The sequence below is a fragment of the Lampris incognitus genome, chromosome 2 (genome assembly GCF_029633865.1).
Source record: "Lampris incognitus isolate fLamInc1 chromosome 2, fLamInc1.hap2, whole genome shotgun sequence".
NCBI lineage: Eukaryota > Metazoa > Chordata > Actinopteri > Lampriformes > Lampridae > Lampris > Lampris incognitus.
Genome location: NC_079212.1, coordinates 150,002,257 through 150,027,483, shown reverse-complemented (window position 1 = coordinate 150,027,483; position 25,227 = coordinate 150,002,257). Strand labels below are relative to the sequence as shown.

The 25,227-nt window shown below is 44.4% G+C and overlaps 1 protein-coding gene across 7 annotated transcripts in view; it reads left to right on the top strand.

Annotated features, from left to right (window-relative positions):
- Positions 1-21,451, top strand: part of rbm39a (RNA binding motif protein 39a) — a 59,864-nt gene extending 38,413 nt beyond the window's left edge. For 6 of the 7 annotated variants that reach the window (XM_056272897.1, XM_056272900.1, XM_056272901.1 and 3 more), the window contains 13 exons: positions 606-794; positions 1,285-1,338; positions 2,055-2,172; positions 2,280-2,432; positions 2,555-2,692; positions 7,054-7,119; positions 10,751-10,955; positions 11,218-11,304; positions 11,756-11,879; positions 13,849-13,954; positions 17,400-17,478; positions 20,915-21,014; positions 21,189-21,451. In XM_056272897.1, coding sequence (XP_056128872.1) covers positions 606-794; positions 1,285-1,338; positions 2,055-2,172; positions 2,280-2,432; positions 2,555-2,692; positions 7,054-7,119; positions 10,751-10,955; positions 11,218-11,304; positions 11,756-11,879; positions 13,849-13,954; positions 17,400-17,478; positions 20,915-21,014; positions 21,189-21,219 — 1,450 coding nt within the window. In that variant the 3' untranslated portion in view covers positions 21,220-21,451. Of the gene's footprint in view, positions 1-605; positions 795-1,284; positions 1,339-2,054; positions 2,173-2,279; positions 2,433-2,554; positions 2,693-7,053; positions 7,120-10,750; positions 10,956-11,217; positions 11,305-11,755; positions 11,880-13,848; positions 13,955-17,399; positions 17,479-20,914 lie in introns of all 7 variants that reach the window. The other variant, XM_056272896.1, reaches the window with a different exon arrangement.
- The last annotated feature ends 3,776 nt before the right edge of the window (positions 21,452-25,227 follow it).

Below are 25,227 nucleotides of genomic sequence, written 5' to 3'. Positions count from 1 at the left end.
TTAAGGCACAAGATTACATCATCACCAAAGATAAATGACCTTCTCGAATTCCATAAATGTCAGTATGGATTCTCCCCGCTATAGCAAATGGTTCTATTGCAAGAATAAATAGTTATGGTGATAAAGGACATCCTTCTGGGCAATCTCTAGAGATGTTAAAAGGTTTAGAGACCACATTATTGGTCAAAACTTCTGCAGTGAGGCCAGCACAAAGCAATCTAACCCATTTACAAAACGTATCCCCAATGCCAAAGCGGGTAAGCACCTCTAACAGATAAGGCCATTCAGCACGGTCAAAGGCCTTCTCTGCATCAAGTGAGTGTAAGGCTGTGTCTGTCACCCCTGTCTGACTGCAAAATATTGAGCACTCGCCTGACATTGTGAAAGCTTTCACAAAAACGAAGTTGTTGTAACTCGAATATACATTGTCCAGTCTTCCCCAAATTTCTCTTGCTTGATAAGAATACAGGCCTGAACACATCCACGTGTCAATATTGAGTCATAGTTAATAGTTCCTGTCTATGCCTTCTGTCTTTTTCTCTCATTGGCTGTGGATACTGACGGGCACAATGTGCCCTCTCATTGGCTGCTGTTTATTGTGACAGGAAGAAGCGTAGCCGAAGCCGCAGTAGAGACAGGAAGGGGAGCAGGAGTAGAGACAGGAAGAAGAGCCACGACCGCAAACGCAGCAGGAGCCGTGAGCGGCGTAGGAGTCGCAGCAAAGAGCGCCGCCGCAGTCGCTCCAGGAGCAGAGAGAGGAGCGGGCGATACCGAGACCACCACAAGACTGCTTTGTTAGTGTAGAACATCTGACAGCCAGATAATATTATAATCTCTATTTTCATATACTCTAGATTATAAGAAACTGTATTCTACTATCACACACTTTATAGTAAACTATATTCGACTGTCACATACTTTATGAAATACGATAGTCTACTATCACCCACTCCACATAATTAATCTTATTTTACGATCACATACTCAAATTATGATAATCTATTTTTCTGCTTTCACATCATAGAGCCTGGTCTAAGATTTTATACCAAATCCAGAGTGTTTTGGGTCAGAAAATAAGTCTACTTACATATACCTGACTCCAATTCCTGCACCGCACTAACAACTGTTGATGTACACATTATTTTCGACCTCTGCAGTTTTAAATTGTTATGACTGCATTGTCATGTTATGTAAGGCACATTGAGTTGCCCATATGTGAAATGTGCTATATAAATAGTTTGTTGTTGTTGTTATACCTAAACTGTACTGTTTTTTTCTGTCCAGCCGTAAACGCTCGAGGAGCAAGAGTCCCTTCAGGAAGGACAAGAGTCCAATCCGGTGAGTGAACAATAAAGGTTCACTAACATATATAATCTTGGACCTGGATCCTAAATGCTTGGACTGTAACCAGTCACCTTGGTGCTGTGAAGAGTCAGTATAAATCCTCTGTTAGGGCCTCCACACACTGACTTTCGCCATCTAAGGGCTTTCCCACACACATTTGTCAAGTTGTGGGCAAAACTGATTGTGAACTGTGGTTGTGTGTCCTATGTGATTCAGTGTGACAGGTTTAAGCATGGTTGTCAGATTGCTGATCCTGATCCAGCCTATGACTCCATGGATCAAGACGTAACAATGAATCCTGAATCTTGATCCACGGAGTGGTGGGCTCCGACAAATGTCTAGTAGTGGCAGAAAGTCTAGGCCGTGATGGTGCTGTGTCACAGAGGATACGACAATAAGACTCTGGCTATGACACCTGTTGACGACAACATCCTAGTTGCCTGCTGGGGACAGAATGTAAACATGTTGAACAAGTCCAACATTTTTTTTTCTTTTTGCAGATTCTGACAATGGGGCTCTATCATGAATTTACCTTGTTACTGTCCTACAGTGTGACATACAGTAAATGTTCAACACAGTCACAGTTGTACAGTATGTGGGGGCCCTGAGTCAGCTGAACACTCAGCATAAAGACAACAACAGCAAACGCACACCAGGAGCTGATTTATCATTTCAACGTGTGTGTGTGTGCATGTGTGTGTGTGTTTCAGGCAGCCAATAGACAACCTGACCCCAGAAGAGCGTGATGCCAGGACAGTGTTTTGTATGCAGCTGGCTGCTAGAATACGACCTCGAGACCTGGAGGACTTCTTCTCTGCTGTAGGAAAGGTGAAGTTGAACTACATACTCAGATTATCAGCCATGATGTTACATAGCTACTTCTGTCCATCACATATATTTTGAATAAATGTTCTCAATTGTCTTTTGTCTGCCAGGTCCGGGATGTGCGTATGATCTCTGACAGGAACTCTCGCAGGTCAAAGGGCATCGCTTATATTGAGTTTGTTGAGGCAAACTCTGTTCCTCTGGCAATAGGTCTGTCAGGACAGAGACTGCTGGGTGTCCCTATTATAGTCCAAGCTTCACAGGTCAGACCCCTCTTAACACCTGGTTGGTTAGAATGAGACTGAATGGAAGTTGTACCAGATGTATTGTTGATGCTGTTTGTATGTAGGTGTGATGTGATGGGTGTGTTTGTCTTTGTATTCAGGCAGAGAAGAACCGGGCAGCAGCCATGGCCAACAACCTGCAGAAGGGCAGCTGCGGACCCATGAGGCTGTATGTGGGCTCGCTACACTTCAACATCACAGAGGAGATGCTGAGAGGAATCTTTGAACCATTCGGACGAGTGAGAGACACATGAACACCACACAAGCATGCAAGAACGCCACACACACACCATCATCATCAGCGGTCACTCGGGGTCGAGTATGGCTGTCCTCCTTCTTGGTCCTTGTGGGTCTTCAAGTGGGCAAAGAGGCCGATCCTGGAGCCACATATTTTGGTGCAGTGTGGGCAGGGGTGGGCGGTGGTAATCGTGGGATTGGTTTGGGCCTTTTTGGTGGAAACTCCCTCCTTTCTGAGTCTGCGCTTGTCTTCTGCAGCACGTCGGAGATCGTTATTATAAATGCAGCTCCTTCCCGGACAAGTTTTCTCCAGGTCGCCCTGTTGGTTGCTGTGTCCTCCCAGGTCTTAGGGTCTATGTGGTATTTTTTGATGTTCGTTTGGATGTTATCCTTATACCTTTTCTTTTGACCACCCGAGGCACGTCCTGTGAGAAGCCGGGAGTATAGGACTTGTTTTGGAAGGCGAGAGTCAGGCATATGGATGACATGGCCAGTCCATCTGAGCTTGTGTTGGGCGATGGTGGCAGTGATAGCGGGAATGTTAGCCTCCTCCAGGATGCTGGTGTTGGTGCGTCTATCTTCCCAGGTGATCTTGAGGATCTTTTGGAGGCACCTCTGATGATGTGCCTCTAGTGCCTTCAGGTGCCTGCTGTATGTGGTCCAGGATTCTGATCCATACAGTAGGGTGGGCAACACTACCGCTTTGTAGACCAGAATTTTCGTTCTGGCCTGGAGATCACGGTTTTCAAAGACCCTTTTCCTCAGTCTTGAGAAAACCCAACTGGCACAACTGAGGCGGTGGTGTATTTCCTCATCAATATTAGCTTTGGATGATAGGAGGCTTCCGAGGTATGTAAAGTGGTCCACATTTTCCAGTCTGGTTTTGTAAACATAGATAGCTGGGGGTGGAGCAGGGTTATTTGTGTTGGATGGTGGCTGGTAGAGGATCTGGGTCTTTTTTATGTTAAGAGCCAGACCAAGCTGCTTGTATGCCTTGGCAAAAGCATCCAGAATGCACTGTAGGTCCTCTTCTGAATGGGCCACAAGGGCATTGTCATCGGCATACTGCAGCTCCATGATGAATATGGTGGTGGTTCTGCTTTTAGCCCTGAATCTGTTGATGTTCAGGACTTGTCCGTCGGTTCTGTACATGATTCTGACTCCTTGTGGCAGGTGTTTACCCGTAAGATGGAGGATAGCAGAAGTGAAGATGGAGAACAGGGTAGGAGCAATGACACAGCCCTGCTTGACTCCAGTGTGAACCCTGAACGGTTCCGTTTTTATCTCCACTGAGTACTGTGGCTGACATATTGTCATGCAATAGTCTCAGTATCCGGATGTATTTGTCCAGGCAGCCAATTTTTGCCAGAACCAGCCACAGAGCCTGACGGTTCACAGAGTCAAAGGCTTTGGTGAGGTCTATGAAGGCCATGTATAGTGGTTGATTTTGTTCCCGGCATTTTTCTTGTAGTTGGCGAGCAATGAAAATCATGTCCATGGTACCTCTATTTGGGCGAAATCCACTCTGAGACTCAGGGAGAATGTTTTCTGACAGGGGGAGGAGTCTATTAGCCAAAACCCGGCTGAGAGTTTTCCCAGTGCTGGATAGGAGGGAAATGCCATGGTAATTTCTGCAGTCTGCCCTGTCTCCCTTCTTAAAGATGGAGACAATGAAGGCATCCCTAAGTTGTGCAGGGATTTCCTCCTTTTCCCATTTTTTGAGGAGCAGGGCGTGGATGTGACTAAGGACAACTGGCCCACCATCCTTCAGGATTTCTGCTGGGATGCCTTTAGGTCCAGCGGCCTTGTTGTTCTTCATCTTCCTTATGGCATCCTGCACCTCATTCCGACTGGGTGGTACTCCCATATTCTCATTGATGGGTTGTTGAGGGAGTTGGTCAAGGGCCTCCATCTCAGGAGTTGTGTCCCTGTTCAGTAGCTCCTCGTAATGCTCTTTCCATCTGTTGGTCATTGACTTATTGTCTTTCAGCAGCATTAGCCCATCTTTGGAGCGAAGGGGGGCTAGGCAACGGTGGCTGGGGCCATATATCGCTCTTGTGGCATCGAAGAAACCTCTGGTATCCCCACAGTCAGCAAGCTGCTGGATCTCCAGAGCCTTCCTTGTCCACCACTGGTTCTTCAGTTGCTTAACCCGAGATTTAACAGCTGCCTTTGCTTTGGCATGGGCTACTCTTTTAGCCTTGCAGTTGATGTCATTTTGCCAGGCAATGAAGGTTTGCCGCTTGATGTCAATGAGCTGTTGGATTTCGTTGTCACTCTCATTGTACCAGTCTTGATGTTTCCAGGTTTTGTAGCCAAGGGTGCTTTTGCAGGAGTCCATGGTGATAGACTTAAGCAGGTCCCAGCGTGTATCAATATCTTCTGGGTATTGCTTGGGCAGAGCAGCGCTGAGAGTAGCCTGGAGCTGTTCTCGAAAGGTGGTGTCACCCAGCCGTTCGATGTTGAGCTTTGGCCGGCACTGCCTTTTTTGCACCCTTCTTTTCCGCGTGAGACTGATGGACATGATGGAGCGGATGAGGCGGTGGTCTGTCCAGCAGTCATCCGCACTGGTCATTGCTCTGGTGTTGAGCACATCATGGCGGTCTTTTGCGCGGACGACTATGTAATCGATGAGTTGCCAGAGCTTAGAGCGAGGATGCATCCAGGATGTTTTGAGTTTATTCTTTTGTAAGAAAAGTGTGTTGGTGATGACCAGGCTGTGTTCTTAGCACTTTGATAGCAGTAATATGCCGTTGGAGTTCGTGTTGCCAACTCCTTCCTTCCCTATTGTGCCTCTCCATAGATTGTGGTTTCGTCCCACCCTGGCTTTGAAATCTCCAAGCAGGATTAGCTTGTTCTCCTTGGGGACTTTGGTTAAGATGTTGTCCAGGTCAGCATAGAAGGCCTCCTTCGCTTCATCCTGTGCATCAATTGTTGGAGCATAGGCACTAACAACAGTGGCCTTTTTGCTGCCTGCAAGCGTCAAGCATATGGACATTAGGCGTTCATTGATGCCCACAGGGAGTTTGGAGAGGTGGTTGATGAGGCTGTTCTTAATAGCAAAACCCACACCGTGGATCCTTGGCTCATCAGCAGGTTTTCCTTTCCAAAAGAAAGTGTATCTGCTTTTTCCCTCCTTCAGCTGCCCTTCATCAGCCAGTCGGTTTTCGGAGAGTGCTGCTATATCGATCCGGAATCTCCTTAGCTCCCTGGCGATGATGGCAGTTCACCTTTTGGGTCGCTGTGTTTGTTGTCCATGAAGGTCCGCACGTTCCAGGTTCCAATGTAAGTTTGCTTCCATTTATGTTTCTGACCGCTTAGTGGTGATCCCTCTGGGTGCGGTAGCCCAGACAGGAGTTTTCGAGTCAGGTTATGTTAAGGGCACCTTTTCCATCCCCTTCCCCTACTGGGGTGAGCAGAGTGGATCCTAAATAGGGCTGCTCAGTGGTGGGTGCAGCTGCCGAAAAGCTCCTTCTGCCTCAGCCCAAGAGCTTAATGACTGAATCAGACACCCACCGCCTGTGTGTCAGGTTGTGGCTAGGAGCTGCCAGACTTCACGGTCCTGCCCCTGTCACCACTTCCTGATCGCCACAAGACTTTGTCCGGAATGTTAAATGGTCTGATTCCCTTTCGGAAGGATGCCTGTGCGTGGAATCTTTTAATGTGGGGAGGCTGGTGCACAGGCAGCCTCCACACAGTCCTTGGCATAGAAAGGCCAGGATCCAGTGGCATGGAGACCAAGACAACTGGGGGCCCTTCTTTGCTGCAGCCTTCTTCTGCCTTTGCAGCCGTTGTGGTGCTCCTCACAGCCACCATCTTCCGCCTGCCCCGCCGTTGAGGACCTGGTTGCTATTAGCCCATAGCTGGGGCAGTGGTTGAGAGACGCCAGGGCGTGTCCACACACCAGTGGGCCTGCGCATCTTCTCTTTGGGGCCCACTGCTGCTCCAAGATCCCCTACAGTTTGGCCTGGAACCGCAAAGTACCCAGTTACCGTGTGTGGCCACGAAGAGGCACTGCAGGAGTCTTGGCGGTAGAGAGGCTATGTACCAGCAGGAGGAGACTTATGCACTTGGCTCCTCTTTTCACCCCCTACGAGAGGGCTAGCCGGCGGCAGTAGCTGAAAGTAGCAAGCAGAAGCAGCATGCACTAACTACAATCACTACTACTCCAGTGTGTGTGTGTGTGTGTGTGTGTGTGCGTGTGTGTGTGTGTGCGCGCGCGCGCGCACACACACACACACATACTCATGCAGAAGCACCCAGAACTCATCTCTAGGTTGTGTGATCTCTGATATGATGTTCATTTTTGAATCAGTGATGAGTATCAACTTGTCTGTCTTTCTGTCTCTGTGTCTCCCTGCAGATTGAGAGCATTCAGCTGATGATGGACAGTGAGACAGGACGCTCTAAAGGCTACGGCTTCATCACTGTGAGTTCCCTCATCTTCATCACTCCATAACCTATAAGGCAGTTTGAGACTCAGCTGAATCATTCATATTTACAGTGACATCAGTCTAAACTCATCATGTGGTGTGCATGACTTTTAACAAATGTGGAATGGTTACAGCGCACATGACCGCATGGTGCAGCTGGTTCGAATCCAACCATCGACCTTTGTTGGATGTCATCCCCTCTCTTGCCCCACCTTTCTGTCTATCTGTATTGTCTCTGTCAAATAAAGCCGAAATGCAAAAAAAAAAGAAGAACGTGGAATACCTCTCAGTATGACGCATAGTACTGGGTCAGTACAGGCTGCAGCACTGGTCAGTACAGTGTGGAGTACTGGTCAGTACAGTGTGGAGTACTGGGCCAGCACAGCGTACAGTACTGTATCAATAGGGTAGCATGGCTCAGGAGGTAGAGCGGGTCATCTAGTAATCGAAAGGTCGCTGGTTCGATCCCCGGCTCCTGCCAAGGGCATTTCAAAGTGTCCTTGAGCAAGACACTGAACCCATAACTGCTCCTGATGAGCAGGTTGACACCTTGCATGGCAGCCTCCACCATCAGTGTAGGAAGTTGTGTTTGAATGGGTGAATGTGAGACATCGTTGTAAAGCACTCTGAGTGGTCAGTAGACTAGGAAAGTGCTGTATAAATGCAGTCCATTTACCTTTACATGGTACAATGTGTCAGTACAGAAGAAGAAGTTACAGTACTTGGTCAGTACAGTATATGGTACAGGGTGGACTGGGCCAACACTACCAGCAGTTGTGTAGTGTGGTGTGGTGAAATTGTGACACAAGGGGTTCAAATGTCTCGATCCATGCTCAATAATCCAGGTAAGGAAATTCCAGGAATCACAGACTCACAGACACATGTAGTGTCACCATTTTACAATGCTATGATTGCAACTATTCCCAAACCCTCTGTGAATAGTACACATGGCCACTGTAACTCCAGCTAATGGTCACGGCATTTTGCATATGACGCTGGTTGTTGGTTTGGGGCTTTATGCAACTGTATTGTTTATAAGTTGGGCACACCTGTAGTCACTGTATTGTTTATAAAGGTGGGGACACCTGTAGACACTGTATTGTTTATAAGGGTGGGGACACCTGTAGTCACTGTATTGTTTATAAAGGTGGGGACACCTGTAGACACTGTATTGTTTATAAGGGTGGGGACACCTGCAGTCACTGTATTGTTTATAAGGGTGGGGACACCTGCAGTCACTGTATTGTTTATAAGGGTGGGGACACCTGTAGTCACTGTATTGTTTATAAAGGTGGGGACACCTGTAGACACTATTGTTTATAAGGGTGGGGACACCTGCAGTCACTGTATTGTTTATAAGGGTGGGGACACCTGCAGTCACTGTATTGTTTATAAGGGTGGGGACACCTGCAGTCACTGTATTGTTTATAAGGATGGGGACACCGGCAGTCACTGTATTGTTTATAAGGTTGGGGACACCTGTAGACACTGTATTGTTTATAAGGGTGGGGACACCTGCAGTCACTGTATTGTTTATAAGGGTGGGGACACCTGCAGCCACTTTATTGTTTATAAGGGTGGGGACACCGGCAGTCACTGTATTGTTTATAAGGGTGGGGACACCGGCAGTCACTGTATTGTTTATAAGGGTGGGGACACCTGCAGTCACTGTATTGTTTATAAGGGTGGGGACACCTGCAGTCACTGTATTGTTTATAAGGGTGGGGACACCTGCAGTCACTGTATTGTTTATAAGGGTGGGGACACCTGCAGTACTGTATTGTTTATAAGGGTGGGGACACCTGCAGTCACTGTATTGTTTATAAGGGTGGGACACCTGCAGTCACTGTATTGTTTATAAGGGTGGGGACACCTGCAGTCACTGTATTGTTTATAAGGGTGGGGTACCTGCAGACACTGTATTGTTTATAAGGGTGGGGACACCTGCAGCCACTGTATTGTTTATAAGGGTGGGGACACCTGCAGTCGCAGTCACTGTATTGTTTTTAAGGATGGGGACACCTGCAGTCACTGTATTGTTTATAAGGGTGGGGATCCCTGCAGTCACTGTATTGTTTATAAGGGTGGGGATCCCTGCAGTCACTGTATTGTTTATAAGGGTGGGGACCCTTGTAGTCACTGTATTGTTTATAAGTGTGGGGACACCTGCAGTCACTGTATTGTTTATAAGGGTGGGGACACCTGCAGCCACTGTATTGTTTATAAGGGTGGGGACCCTTGTAGTCACTGTATTGTTTATAAGGGTGGGGACACTTGCAGACACCGTATTGTTTATAAGGGTGGGGTTACCTGCAGACACTGTATTGTTTATAAGGGTGGGGACACCTGCAGCCACTGTATTGTTTATAAGGGTGGGGACACCTGCAGTCGCAGTCACTGTATTGTTTATAAGGGTGGGGACACCTGCAGTCACTGTATTGTTTATAAGGGTGGGGACACCTGCAGCCACTGTATTGTTTATAAGGGTGGGGACACCTGCAGTCGCAGTCACTGTATTGTTTATAAGGGTGGGGACACCTGCAGTCACTGTATTGTTTATAAGGGTGGGGACCCTTGTAGTCACTGTATTGTTTATAAGGGTGGGGATCCCTGCAGTCACTGTATTGTTTATAAGGGTGGGGACCCTTGTAGTCACTGTATTGTTTATAAGGGTGGGGACACCTGCAGTCACTGTATTGTTTATAAGTGTGGGGACACCTGCAGTCACTGTATTGTTTATAAGGGTGGGGACACCGGCAGTCACTGTATTGTTTATAAGGGTGGGGACACCTGCAGCCACTGTATTGTTTATAAGGGTGGGGACACCTGCAGTCGCAGTCACTGTATTGTTTATAAGGGTGGGGACACCGGCAGTCACTGTATTGTTTATAAGGGTGGGGACACCTGCAGTCACTGTATTGTTTATAAGGGTGGGGACACCTGCAGTCACTGTATTGTTTATAAGGGTGGGGACACCTGCAGTCACTGTATTGTTTATAAGGGTGGGGACACCTGCAGTACTGTATTGTTTATAAGGGTGGGGACACCTGCAGTCACTGTATTGTTTATAAGGGTGGGACACCTGCAGTCACTGTATTGTTTATAAGGGTGGGGACACCTGCAGTCACTGTATTGTTTATAAGGGTGGGGTACCTGCAGACACTGTATTGTTTATAAGGGTGGGGACACCTGCAGTCACTGTACAGTTTATAAGGGTGGGGACACCTGCAGTCAGGTGAGACTGAAGAGGTCACTTAGGTGAGGGTGAAATGTTTCTGCCACTAAACGTTGTGTGCAGAAGAACTGGGTCAACTTGAAGGGTTTCAGGTGTTGAAGTCACATGGCGTGTGCTGCAGAAACAGTCCAGATTTTATATAACCCATTGGAAACCTAGGCCACCTCAGTTACACATCATTCTGTTGAAACGGCTGAACTAAGTTGTATCACATTAATATTGAAACGTTATCCTTCAACTTGATTTATCATCTGACAGGATCACAAACCTACAAGGGACCTGGAGCAGCAGGACTAGGAGTAGACTAGAATGCAGTGATTCTCGTCTGAAACACTTGTCTGCACCACATGAAACGTGTGTGTGTGTGTGTGTGTGTGTATTTTGCATGTCAGTTTGCTGATGCAGAGTGTGCGAAGAAGGCCTTGGAACAGTTGAATGGGTTTGAACTGGCAGGACGTCCCATGAAGGTTGGTCATGTGACTGAAAGAACTGATGCCTCCACTGCGTCCTCCTTCCTGGACAGTGATGAACTGGAGCGCACTGGCATTGACCTGGGGACCACTGGGAGACTCCAGCTGATGGCCAGACTGGCTGAGGGTTAGTATACTGTTCTGGAGTGGTAGCCTGACGGAAGGCCGGGGGGTTGCGGTCACCATGAGTTTTCCATCATGTAGTGAGTTTGAGTGCACTGACTGAGATTCTGTCAGACACGCATGCAAGACAAACATGATGGGTAAAAGTGGGGACCATGACAGAATCCTTACCACCCAGTCCTTAACAAAGACGGGTCATGATGCATTGCAGAGCGAGCCCTGTGAGGAGCACATCCTCACGGTAGGTGTGTGTGTGTTGTGTCCAGGTACAGGCCTCCAGATCCCCCCTGCTGCCCAGCAGGCTCTGCAGATGAGTGGTGCCATCGCTATAGGAGCCATGGCTGCTGTCTCAGGTACGTGACCAGACTGACCAGCGTGGGTTCACACAGCACCGTTTGAATATGGACCAGTTGCATTAAACCGGGTCGATGTTGCCTTCTGAAAGGGAAGAGGTAAAGGCTTCATAACCAAACACCTTCCTAGAGGAAGGGATGTTGGAGCACCTGGCTCAGAAATACTGGGGAGCCCAAAGACAGGCGGACCCAGACTGGCTCACATACTTAAGTACTCACTCACCAGAACTTTTCAAACCTGGATCCAGGTTTCCAATCTGCCCCTGTTATTACACCATTCCCTTTCAGTTCACAAACACACATGGCTGCAAACAGGAACACGCGCTGTAGTACAAGTGCTGGTGTGTGTGTGTGTGTGTGTGTGTGTGTGTGTGTGTGTGTGTGTGTGTGTGTGTGTGTGTGTGTGTGTGTGTGTGTGATGGTGATGTCAGCCTGTGTGTGTCTGTTCCAGCTGCCATGAACCCAGCCATGAACCCAGCTCTCAACATGAACATGAACTCTGCTGCCATGAACCTCCCCTCCCAGCCGCTGGCCACACACTGCTTCCAGCTGTCCAACATGTTCAATCCAAGCAGGTACCGTCGTCACACTCTCTACTGCTGTCTGTCTGTGTCTCTGTCTGTCTGTCTCTTTCTGTCTGTGTGGCAGACTCATTGTGTGTCTTTGGTCTGGGCTTACTCTGAGATGAGGGGTGTCTCTGCTTACCTTCTTTTTTTACCTGTGTGATCTTGGTTTGATCCTGTTCGGTATCAGCGTTCAGCTCTGCGTTTGTCCCAGACTACTTCTCACTCTACAGCAGCCACTCTCTTTGCACCGTCCATGAAGTCTGGCCTCCTGCTCCTGACAGAGTCTTGGTGCCACAGATCAACAGCACTGTGTCTGTGAAGCCTCTTGGATGAGAGGCGAAACGTTTTCACAGATATATACCAAGTCCAGTTGCACTTGATTCAACTCCTTTGGATCAACAGCACTGGTTGGGTCCTACTCCCTGATCTCGGGAGATGACAGCTGCACCATCAGTAGATCCCAGAGTGTGTCTGAGTTGAGGTTTTTTTTAAAATCATTTTTATTTCTGATTTTCCTCCCAATTTAGTGGCCAGTCGATCCCTATTTTAGTTCAGACACCCACCCTCGTACTGCATGCGTTCACTAACTGCATCTCTCCGGCCGGCAGTCTCGAAGGAGACGCCTCGCCACTTTCGTGACGAGGAGAATCCAGGCCGAACCACTGCTTTTTCCCACACACACAGACGCAGTCATGTGACGAACACAAGCCGACTCCGCCCCCCTCCTGAAGACAGCATTGCCAATTATTGCTGCTTCATCGAATCCGGCCATAGTCAGATCTGATGAGACCGGGGTGCGAACCCCAGTCCCCAGTGGGCAACTGCATCTACACAAAGCCGATGCCCAGACCACAACACCTCCACGGACCTTTGGACCGCCAGTCAGTTTTAACCTGCTTCGTGGTGTTGAAGCTAGCACACAGCTTACGTTAGTGCAAGCTAGGTGTCACATACTAGTGCTAGTGGCTAACGTTAGCTACAGCCAGCACGTTGTTTACGCTGTAAGAGGATATTTTGAGATGACAACTAAATTCACTTACTCGCCCATCCATTCGAAGTGGGAGAGTGGTCTGGCCTTCTTGCCAATGGCCTGCACAGTCCTAAACCTGTTCTGCATTCTCATGCTGGTCTGCTCGGACACGGCTATTAGCGCCTTTACGGAGGATGTTGTGAGGACAGGCTCCGACTGAGCCCGAGAGGCCTTCATACAGGTAATGTGACGTCTGGAGGTCTCATCTTCCTTGGTGTTTTCTACCTTCATTATCTTGTTACCGATGACAAATGAACTGCTACGGTTTTTGGCATCCTGGCGACAGACTGAGCAACTCCTTATCACTCCAGTCAGCCTCTCGCAGCTCCTTTATCGCCATACCTCCACTTCTCACTAAACTTTTTTTTTTTCGGTTTGGTGGTGATGGTGGCTTCTTCCTCCTCTTCGGGACGTGGTTGTCTTTCTGATGGTGGTTTTGCGCCTTCTAAATGTCACCACGTAACTGGCGTTGCTGGCTAACGTTAGTTAAAAGAATAGAGTAGGCTAGTACCGAGTTTGACGGTGCTGCTGTTGTTGTTCCTCTCGAGTGTGCGCATAATGTTACCCGCCAGTAGCGTCTAGCAACATTCTAATGTATGTTGATTGGTTAGTTTCTCTTATTGCTGTTGCTAAGGAGAGAGGGAGAGAGCAAGAGAGATGAGGGAGGATTAAGTGGTTGGATTTCACTTTTTTTGTTACTCTCCATGTGGTGGATAGGCTTCTGAGATTTACTTGCCAATCAGAAAATCCACTCGCCTTTGGCGGGTGGCGAGTGTTAATTTCAGACCCTGCACACAACCAAACACCAACATTAATGCTGTGTGTGTGTGTGTGTGTGTGTGTGTGTGTGTGTGTGTGTGTGTGTGTGTGTGTGTGTGTGTGTGTGTGTGTCTGTGTGTGTGTCTGTGTGTCTCTGTGTGTGTGTGTGTGTGTGTGTGTGTGTGTCAGTGAGGAGGCACCAGGCTGGGATGTGGACATCCAGCATGATGTGATTGAGGAGTGTAACAAACACGGCGGAGTCGTCCACATCTACGTTGATAAGAACTCCACTGAGGTGTGTTCACACTGACTTATATACAGACACACACCACTGAGGTGTGTTCACACTAACTTATATACAGACACACACCACTGAGGTGTGTTCACACTGACTTATATACAGACACACACCACTGAGGTGTGTTCACACTGACTTATATACAGACACACACCACTGAGGTGTGTTCACACTGACTTATATACAGACACACACCACTGAGGTGTGTTCACACTAACTTATATACAGACACACACCACTGAGGTGTGTTCACACTGACTTATATACAGACACATACCACTGAGGTGTGTTCACACTGACTTATATACAGACACACACCACTGAGGTGTGTTCACACTGACTTATATACAGACACACACCACTGAGGTGTGTTCACACTAACTTATATACAGACACACACCACTGAGGTGTGTTCACACTGACTTATATACAGACACACACCACTGAGGTGTGTTCACACTGACTTATATACAGACACACACCACTGAGGTGTGTTCACACTGACTTATATACAGACACACACCACTGAGGTGTGTTCACACTAACTTATATACAGACACACACCACTGAGGTGTGTTCACACTGACTTATATACAGACACATACCACTGAGGTGTGTTCACACTAACTTATATACAGACACACACCACTGAGGTGTGTTCACACTAACTTATATACAGACACACACCACTGAGGTGTGTTCACACTGACTTATATACAGACACACACCACTGAGGTGTGTTCACACTGACTTATATACAGACACACACCACTGAGGTGTGTTCACACTAACTTATATACAGACACACACCACTGAGGTGTGTTCACACTAACTTATATACAGACACACACCACTGAGGTGTGTTCACACTGACTTATATACAGACACACACCACTGAAGTGTGTTCACACTAACTTATATACAGACACACACCACTGAGGTGTGTTCACACTAACTTATATACAGACACACTCCACTGAGGTGTGTTCACACTGACTTATATACAGACACACACCACTGAAGTGTGTTCACACTGACTTATATACAGACACACACTGACTTATATACAGACACACACCACTGAGGTGTGTTCACACTGACTTATATACAGACACACACTGACTTATATACAGACACACACCACTGAGGTGTGTTCACACTGACTTATATATAGACACACACCACTGAGGTGTGTTCACACTGACATATATAGACACACCACTGACGTGTGTTCACACTGACTTATATACAGACACACACCACTGAAGTGTGTTCACACTAACTTATATACAGACACACACCACTGAGGTGTGTTCACACTAACTTATATACAGACACACACCACTGAGGTGTGTTCACACTGACTTATATACAGACACACACTGACTTATATACAGACACACACCACTGAGGTGTGTTCACACTGACTTATATACAGACACACACTGACTTATATACAGACACACACCACTGAGGTGTGTTCACACTGACTTATATATAGACACACACCACTGAGGTGTGTTCACACTGACATATATAGACACACCACTGACGTGTGTTCACACTGACTTATATACAGACACACACCACTGAAGTGTGTTCACACTAACTTATATACAGACACACACCACTGAGGTGTGTTCACACTAACTTATATACAGACACACACCACTGAGGTGTGTTCACACTGACTTATATACAGACACACACTGACTTATATACAGACACACACCACTGAGGTGTGTTCACACTGACTTATATACAGACACACACTGACTTATATACAGACACACACCACTGAGGTGTGTTCACACTGACTTATATATAGACACACACCACTGAGGTGTGTTCACACTGACATATATAGACACACCACTGACGTGTGTTCACACTGACTTATATACAGACACACACCACTGAAGTGTGTTCACACTAACTTATATACAGACACACACCACTGAGGTGTGTTCACACTAACTTATATACAGACACACACCACTGAGGTGTGTTCACACTGACTAATATACAGACACACACTGACTTATATACAGACACACACCACTGACGTGTGTTCACGCTGACTTATATACAGACACACACCACTGACGTGTGTTCACACTGACTTGTATGCAGACACACACCACTGAGGTGTGTTCACACTGACTTATATACAGACACACACTAACTTATATACAGACACACACCACTGAGGTGTGTTCACACTAACTTATATACAGACACACACCACTGAGGTGTGTTCACACTGACTTATATACAGACACACACCACTGAGGTGTGTTCACACTGACTTATATACAGACACACACTGACTTATATACAGACACACACCACTGAGGTGTGTTCACACTGACTTATATACAGACACACACTGACCTATATACAGACACACACCACTGAGGTGTGTTCACACTGACTTATATATAGACACACACCACTGAGGTGTGTTCACACTGACTATATACAGACACACATCACTGAAATGTGTTCACACTGACTATATACAGACACACACTGACTTATATACAGACACACACCACTGAGGTGTGTTCACACTGACTTATATACAGACACACACCACTGACGTGTGTTCACACTGACTTATATGCAGACACACACCACTGAGGTGTGTTCACACTGACTTATATACAGACACACACTGACTTATATACAGACAAACACCACTGAGGTGTGTTCACACTGACTCATATACAGACACACACCACTGAGGTGTGTTCACACTAACTTTTTTACAGACACACACCACTGAGGTGTGTTCACACTGACTTATATACAGACACACACTGACTTATATAAAGACACACACCACTGAGGTGTGTTCACACTGACTTATGTACAGACACACACTGACTTATATAAAGACACACACCACTGAGGTGTGTTCACACTGACTTATATATAGACACACACCACTGACGTGTGTTCACACTGACTTATATACAGACACACACTGACTTATATACAGACACACATCACTGAAATGTGTTCACACTGACTTTATACAGATGCACACTGACTTATATACAGACACACACCACTGAGGTGTGTTCACACTGACTTATATATAGACACACACCACTGAGGTGTGTTCACACTGACTTATATACAGACACACACCACTGAGGTGTGTTCACACTGACTTATATGCAGACACACATCTGAACCATGTAGACACACACATGTTTTGCTGTTTGACACAGACACACATCAGAACCATGTAGACACACACACATGTTGTTTTGCTGTTTGACACACAGACACACATCAGAACCATGTAAACCCACACACATGTTGTTTTGCTGTTTGACACACAGACACACATCAGAACCATGTAAGCACACACATGTTGTTTTGCTGTTTGTGTTGAGGTTAAATTGACCATGCTGTGATTTTCTGTGTGCAGGGTAACGTGTACGTTAAATGCCCCACAATCCCTGCTGCCATGGCAGCCGTCAACGGCCTGCATGGGAGGTACTTCGCTGGTAAGATCCTTAAGCGGGGCAGAGTTGATCACATCACACTGTGAAATGTACACAGCAGGAAGTACAGATAACTCATCATTAGTAACATGGGTATTGTTACTTTCATGTGGTACACAGCAGGAAGTACAGATAACTCATCATTAGTAACATGGGTATTGTTACTTTCATGGGGTACACAGCAGGAAGTACAGATAACTCATCATTAGTAACATGGGTATTGTTACTTTCATGAGGTACACAGCAGGAAGTACAGATAACTCATCATTAGTAACATGGGTATTATTACTTTCATGAGGTACACAGCAGGAAGTACAGATAACTCATCATTAGTAACATGGGTATTGTTACTTTCATGAGGTACACAGCAGGAAGTACAGATAACTCATCATTAGTAACATGGGTATTATTACTTTCATGAGGTACACAGCAGGAAGTACAGATAAATCATCATTAGTAACATGGGTATTGTTACTTTCATGGGGTACACAGCAGGAAGTACAGATAACTCATCATTAGTAACATGGGTATTATTACTTTCATGAGGTACACAGCAGGAAGTACATATAAATCATCATTAGTAACATGGGTATTATTACTTTCATGAGGTAGACAGCAGGAAGTACGTATAAATCATCATTAGTAACATGAGTATTATTACTTTCATGAGGTACACAGCAGGAAGTACAGATAACTCATTAGTAACATGGGTATTACTTTCAGGTACACAGCAGGAAGTGCAGATAACTCATCATTAGTAACATGGGTATTATTACTTTCATGAGGTACACAGCAGGAAGTACATATAAATCATCATTGGTAATGTGGGTATTATTACTTTCATGAGGTACACAGCAGGAAGTACAGATAAATCATTAGTAACATGGGTATTATTACTTTCATGAAGTACACAGCAGGAAGTACAGATAAATCATCATTAGTAACATGGGTATTATTACTTTCATGAGGTACACAGCAGGAAGTACAGATAAATCATCATTAGTAACATGGGTATTATTACTTTCAGGTACACAGCAGGAAGTACAGATAAATCATCATTAGTGACATGGGTATTGTTACTTTCATGGGGTACACAGCAGGAAGTACAGATAACTCATTATTAGTAACGTGGGTATTATTACTTTCATGAGGTACACAGCAGGAGGTACAGATAACTCATCATTAGTAACGTGGGTATTATTACTTTCATGAGGTACACAGCAGGAGGTACAGATAACTCATTAGTAACATGGGTATTATTACTTTCATGAGGTACACAGCAGGAAGTACAGATAAATCATCATTAGTAACATGGGTATTGTTACTTTCATGAGGTACACAGCAGGAAGTACAGATAACTCATTAGTAACATGGGTATTCATACTTTCATGAGGTACACAGCAGGAAGTACATATAAATCATCATTAGTAACGTGGGTATTGTTACTTTCATGAGGTACACAGCAGGAAGTACAGATAAATCATCATTAGTAACATGGGTATTGTTACTTTCATGAGGTACACAGCAGGAAGTACAGATAACTCATCATTAGTAACATGGGTATTATTACTTTCATGAGGTACACAGCAGGAAGTACATATAAATCATCATTAGTAACATGGGTACTATTACTTTCATGAGGTACACAGCAGGAAGTACAGATAAATCATCATTAGTAACGTAGGTATTATTACTTTCATGAGGTACACAGCAGGAAGTACAGATAAATCATCATTAGTAACATGGGTATTCATACTTTCATGAGGTACACAGCAGGAAGTACATATAAATCATCATTAGTAACGTGGGTATTGTTACTTTCATGAGGTACACAGGAAGTACAGATAAATCATCATTAGTAACATGGGTATTGTTACTTTCATGAGGTACACAGCAGGAAGTACAGATAACTCATCATTAGTAACATGGGTATTATTACTTTCATGAGGTACACAGCAGGAAGTACATATAACTCATCATTAGTAACGTGGGTATTATTACTTTCATGAGGTACACAGCAGGAGGTACAGATAACTCATTAGTAACATGGGTATTATTACTTTCATTAGGTACACAGCAGGAAGTACAGATAAATCATCATTAGTAACATGGGTATTGTTACTTTCATGAGGTACACAGCAGGAAGTACAGATAACTCATCATTAGTAACATGGGTATTCATACTTTCATGAGGTACACAGCAGGAAGTACATATAAATCATCATTAGTAACGTGGGTATTGTTACTTTCATGAGGTACACAGCAGGAAGTACAGATAAATCATCATTAGTAACATGGGTATTGTTACTTTCATGAGGTACACAGCAGGAAGTACAGATAACTCATCATTAGTAACATGGGTATTATTACTTTCATGAGGTACACAGCAGGAAGTACATATAAATCATCATTAGTAACATGGGTACTATTACTTTCATGAGGTACACAGCAGGAAGTACAGATAAATCATCATTAGTAACGTAGGTATTATTACTTTCATGAGGTACACAGCAGGAAGTACAGATAAATCATCATTAGTAACATGGGTATTCATACTTTCATGAGGTACACAGCAGGAAGTACATATAAATCATCATTAGTAACGTGGGTATTGTTACTTTCATGAGGTACACAGCAGGAAGTACAGATAAATCATCATTAGTAACATGGGTATTGTTACTTTCATGAGGTACACAGCAGGAAGTACAGATAACTCATCATTAGTAACATGGGTATTATTACTTTCATGAGGTACACAGCAGGAAGTACATATAAATCATCATTAGTAACATGGGTACTATTACTTTCATGAGGTACACAGCAGGAAGTACAGATAAATCATCATTAGTAACGTAGGTATTATTACTTTCATGAGGTACACAGCAGGAAGTACAGATAAATCATCATTAGTAACGTAGGTATTATTACTTTCATGAGGTACACAGCAGGAAGTACAGATAAATTATCATTAGTACACTATATGTATATATAGTGTCATATCAGCCTGTCTACACTGTATCTATGTATATGTAGTGTCATGTCAGCATGTCTACACTGTATCTATGTATATGTAGTGTCATATCAGCATGTCTACACTGTGTCTATGTATATGTAGTGTCATATCAGCATGTCTACACTGTGTCTATGTATATGTAGTGTCATGTCAGCATGTCTACACTGTATCTATGTATATGTAGTGTCATATCAGCATGTCTACACTGTGTCTATGTATATGTAGTGTCATATCAGCATGTCTACACTGTGTCTACACACTGCCCACATCTGTCACCTCCCCTGTCAGAGGAACACTGTTCACATAGAAGCAGACCGTCAGCGGTCAGCTGGTATTGACGTGTGTGTGTGTGTGTGTGTGTGTGTGTGTGTGTGTGTGTGTGTGTGTGTGTGTGTGTGTGTGTGTGTGTGTGTGTGTGTTTTTTAGGGAAGATGATCACAGCTGCCTACGTTCCTCTGCCGACCTATCACAACCTCTTTCCTGACTCTGTCACCGCCACTCAGCTCCTGGTCCCGCCTCCACGCCGGTGATCTCACCTGCCAGTCGCCATCACCACACCCACTGACTGGACACTGACCTCTATGTCCTCCTCCTTTCATCTCCCCTGTCAGTTGGAGAGACGGGGAGCTTTGTTTTGTTCTAGTGCAAGAAGTAGTTCCTTCTCACTTCCTGCTGAAGAGAGTTCTGTTTTTCCCCACAGATGTTTAGAGTTGAGGGACGTCCTGTGTTAGAGTCTGGACAACACAGGATCCACCTGCAGTGTCATGAGGTTTCCTTCAGTTCTGCTTCCTGCCCTGTCTGCTCCCCTGAGGACCTTGAGAATACTGTCCATTGATTAAGCTCCATGAGCTCTGTGGAGGCCGGCTCGTGACAGATCATTCGTAAAGAAGTCATTTGGTATTTAAGGATCTGTTTTCTAATCAACATTTGATTTTGTAAAATCCTTGATTAAATTTTATTTTAAAGTCATCGCCAGCGTGGGCTTTTCTTCTGATAAAGATGAACCTTGTCTCGCTAAGCTCAGGTACAAACACCAGGCGTCTCTTTGTCTGCTGGACTCCTGGCAGATGGACGTCCATCTGAGAACAGAGTCAACCTTTTTGTTTGGGGAGTCTTGCCATCGTGCGGTGGAGATTTCCAGTTCACTTCCATTTGTCTCACAGAGAAATGAGTCCACTCGTAGGTGCTGACAAGGTTTACCCAAGATAACGGACAAAGCAACACACATGCCACATACGAGCGAGCTCCTTGTTTCAGGGGCGGTAAACTAGTTTAGTGCCTTGCTGTGGGTCTAGGATAGGACCACTGGCTGTCCTCGTGGTTAATTCAACAAAGAAGGAGGTGCAACACAGCTGCTTTAAGGGATACAAATGGTGCTTTTTTTACTCCACATCATCCACCTCTGGATTGTCCACATGGTTCTTTACTGTCCAGCCACACGGCAGACCAAACGCAAGTGTTGACTGATGTCCTGTCGTGCGAGGAAGCACTAAAAACCAGCAGACAGAACCCTTCCCGGTCACGCTTCAGTCCTGTTGGGGGTAATGTTAACCTTGAACAGGAACTGTGCCTCGGGATTTGGGTTATGGGCTGAAAAAGGGTCAAGGAAAGTGCAAGATATGTACAGCCAAGGTAGAGTACTTAGGTCCTTTGCAGAAATATCAACTGAATATGACAACCCAAAGAATCACTTTTATCAAGTGTCTTCAAATGAGGAACTTCATGTCCTCATCTCAAATCCATTCATTAGACCCTCACTGGGGGCAGCGATGATAAAGGTTAATGTCATCTGCGTATGGCTCGTTTGAATCTGGGTCTGGTGAATCCCCAGATCAGTGCTGAGGTGAAGGAAGGAAGATATAGAAGATGAAACATCTTTAGAAGACTGGAGGAAGCTCAGAGGCAGACACTTGCTTAACAGTAGCAGGGAACTTATACGCTATGACTGGCTGATGTGTACATCCACAACTCCTGTTAACCTGCACAAGTTTAGTGATGACATTCCTCATACCTGTATCACGTGTAATGATAATATACATATATATACATATATATATATATAGCCTATATAATATATCAAGTGTAATGATAATATGAATATATATAGCCTATATAATATATAATCTGTATCACGTGTAATGATTATATATATATATCACGTGTAATGATAATATGAATATATATAACCTATATAATATATAATCTGTATCACGTGTAATAATATACATATATATATAGCCTATATAATATATCAAGTGTAATGATAATATGAATATATATAGCCTATATAATATATAATCTATCACGTGTAATGATTATATATATATATCACGTGTAATGATAATATGAATATATATAACCTATATAATATATAATCTGTATCACGTGTAATGATAATATACATATATAGCCTATATAATATATCAAGTGTAATGATAATATGAATATATATAGCCTATATAATATATAATCTGTATCACGTGTAATGATTATATATATATATATATATATATATATATATAGCCTATATATATATATATATATATAGCCTATATATATAGCCTATATAATATATCACGTGTAATGATAATATGAATATATATAGCCTATATAATATATAATCTGTATCACATGTAATGATAACATATGTAACTCATCCATCCATTATCCAAACCGCTTAATCCTGCTGTCAGGGTCGCGGGGATGCTGGAGCCTGTCCCAGTAGTCTACTACTACTACTACTATTACTTTCGGCTGCTCCCGTTAGGGGGCGCCACAGCGGATCATCCGTTTCCATCTCTTCCTGTCCTCTGCATCTTCCTCTGTCACACCAGCCACCTGCATGTCCTCCCTCACCACATCCATAAACCTCCTCTTCAGCCTTCCTCTTCTCCTCTTCCCTGGCAGCTCCATATTCAGCATCCTTCTCCCAGTATAACCAGCATCTCTCCTCCACACATGTCCAAACCATCTCCATCTTGTCTCTCTTGCTTTGTCTCCAAACCGTCCAACCTGAGCTGTCCCTCTAATATACTCCTTCCTAATCCTGTCCTTCTTCATCACTCCCAATGAAAATCTTATCATCTTCATCTCTGCCACCTCCAGCTCCACCTCCTGTCTTTTCATCAGTACCACTGTCTCCAAACCATATAACATAGCTGGTCTCACTACCATCTTGTAAACCTTCCCTTTAACTCTTGCTGGTACCCTTCTGTCACACATCACTCCTGATACTCTTCTCCACCCACTCCACCCTGCCTGCACTCTCTTCTTCACCTCTCTCCTGCACTCCCCGTTACTTTGGACAGTTGACCCCAAGTATTTAAACTCATCCACCTTCATCACCTCCACTCCCTGCATCCTCACCATTCCACTGTCCTCCCTCTAATTCACGCATATGGAATAATAATAATAATAATATGATAATAATGGTAACTCATATCAATGTTGTGCTGAGTGACTGGATGTGGAGAAAAAGATTGTTTTGTTTGCATAACAAATGAATACACACACACACACACGCATATATATATATATACGTGTATATATATATATATATACACGTATATATATACGTATATATATACGTATATACGTATGTGTGTGTGTGTGTGTGTGTGTGTATATATATATATATATATATATATATATATATATACACTACTGTTCAAAAGTTTGGGATCACCCAAACAATTTCGTGTTTTCCATGAAAAGTCACACTTATTCACCACCATATGTTGTGAAATGAATAGAAAATAGAGTCAAGACATTGACAAGGTTAGAAATAATGATTTGTATTTGAAATAAGATTTTTTTTACATCAAACTTTGCTTTCGTCAAAGAATCCTCCATTTGCAGCAATTACAGCATTGCAGACCTTTGGCATTCTAGCTGTTAATTTGTTGAGGTAATCTGGAGAAATTGCACCCCACGCTTCCAGAAGCAGCTCCCACAAGTTGGATTGGTTGGATGGGCACTTCTTTGAGCAGATTGAGTTTCTGGAGCATCACATTTGTGGGGTCAATTAAACGCTCAAAATGGCCAGAAAAAGAGAACTTTCATCTGAAACTCGACAGTCTATTCTTGTTCTTAGAAATGAAGGCTATTCCATGCGAGAAATTGCTAAGAAATTGAAGATTTCCTACACCGGTGTGTACTACTCCCTTCAGAGGACAGCACAAACAGGCTCTAACAGGTACTATTTAATGAAGATGCCAGTTGGGGACCTGTGAGGCGTCTGTTTCTCAAACTAGAGACTCTAATGTACTTATCTTCTTGCTCAGTTGTGCAACGCGGCCTCCCACTTCTTTTTCTACTCTGGTTAGAGCCTGTTTGTGCTGTCCTCTGAAGGGAGTAGTACACACCGGTGTAGGAAATCTTCAATTTCTTAGCAATTTCTCGCATGGAATAGCCTTCATTTCCAAGAACAAGAATAGACTGTCGAGTTTCAGATGAAAGTTCTCTTTTTCTGGCCATTTTGAGCGTTTAATTGACCCCACAAATGTGATGCTCCAGAAACTCAATCTGCTCAAAGAAGTGCCCATCCAACCAATCCAACTTGTGGGAGCTGCTTCTGGAAGCGTGGGGTGCAATTTCTCCAGATTACCTCAACAAATTAACAGCTAGAATGCCAAAGGTCTGCAATGCTGTAATTGCTGCAAATGGAGGATTCTTTGACGAAAGCAAAGTTTGATGTAAAAAAAATCTTATTTCAAATACAAATCATTATTTCTAACCTT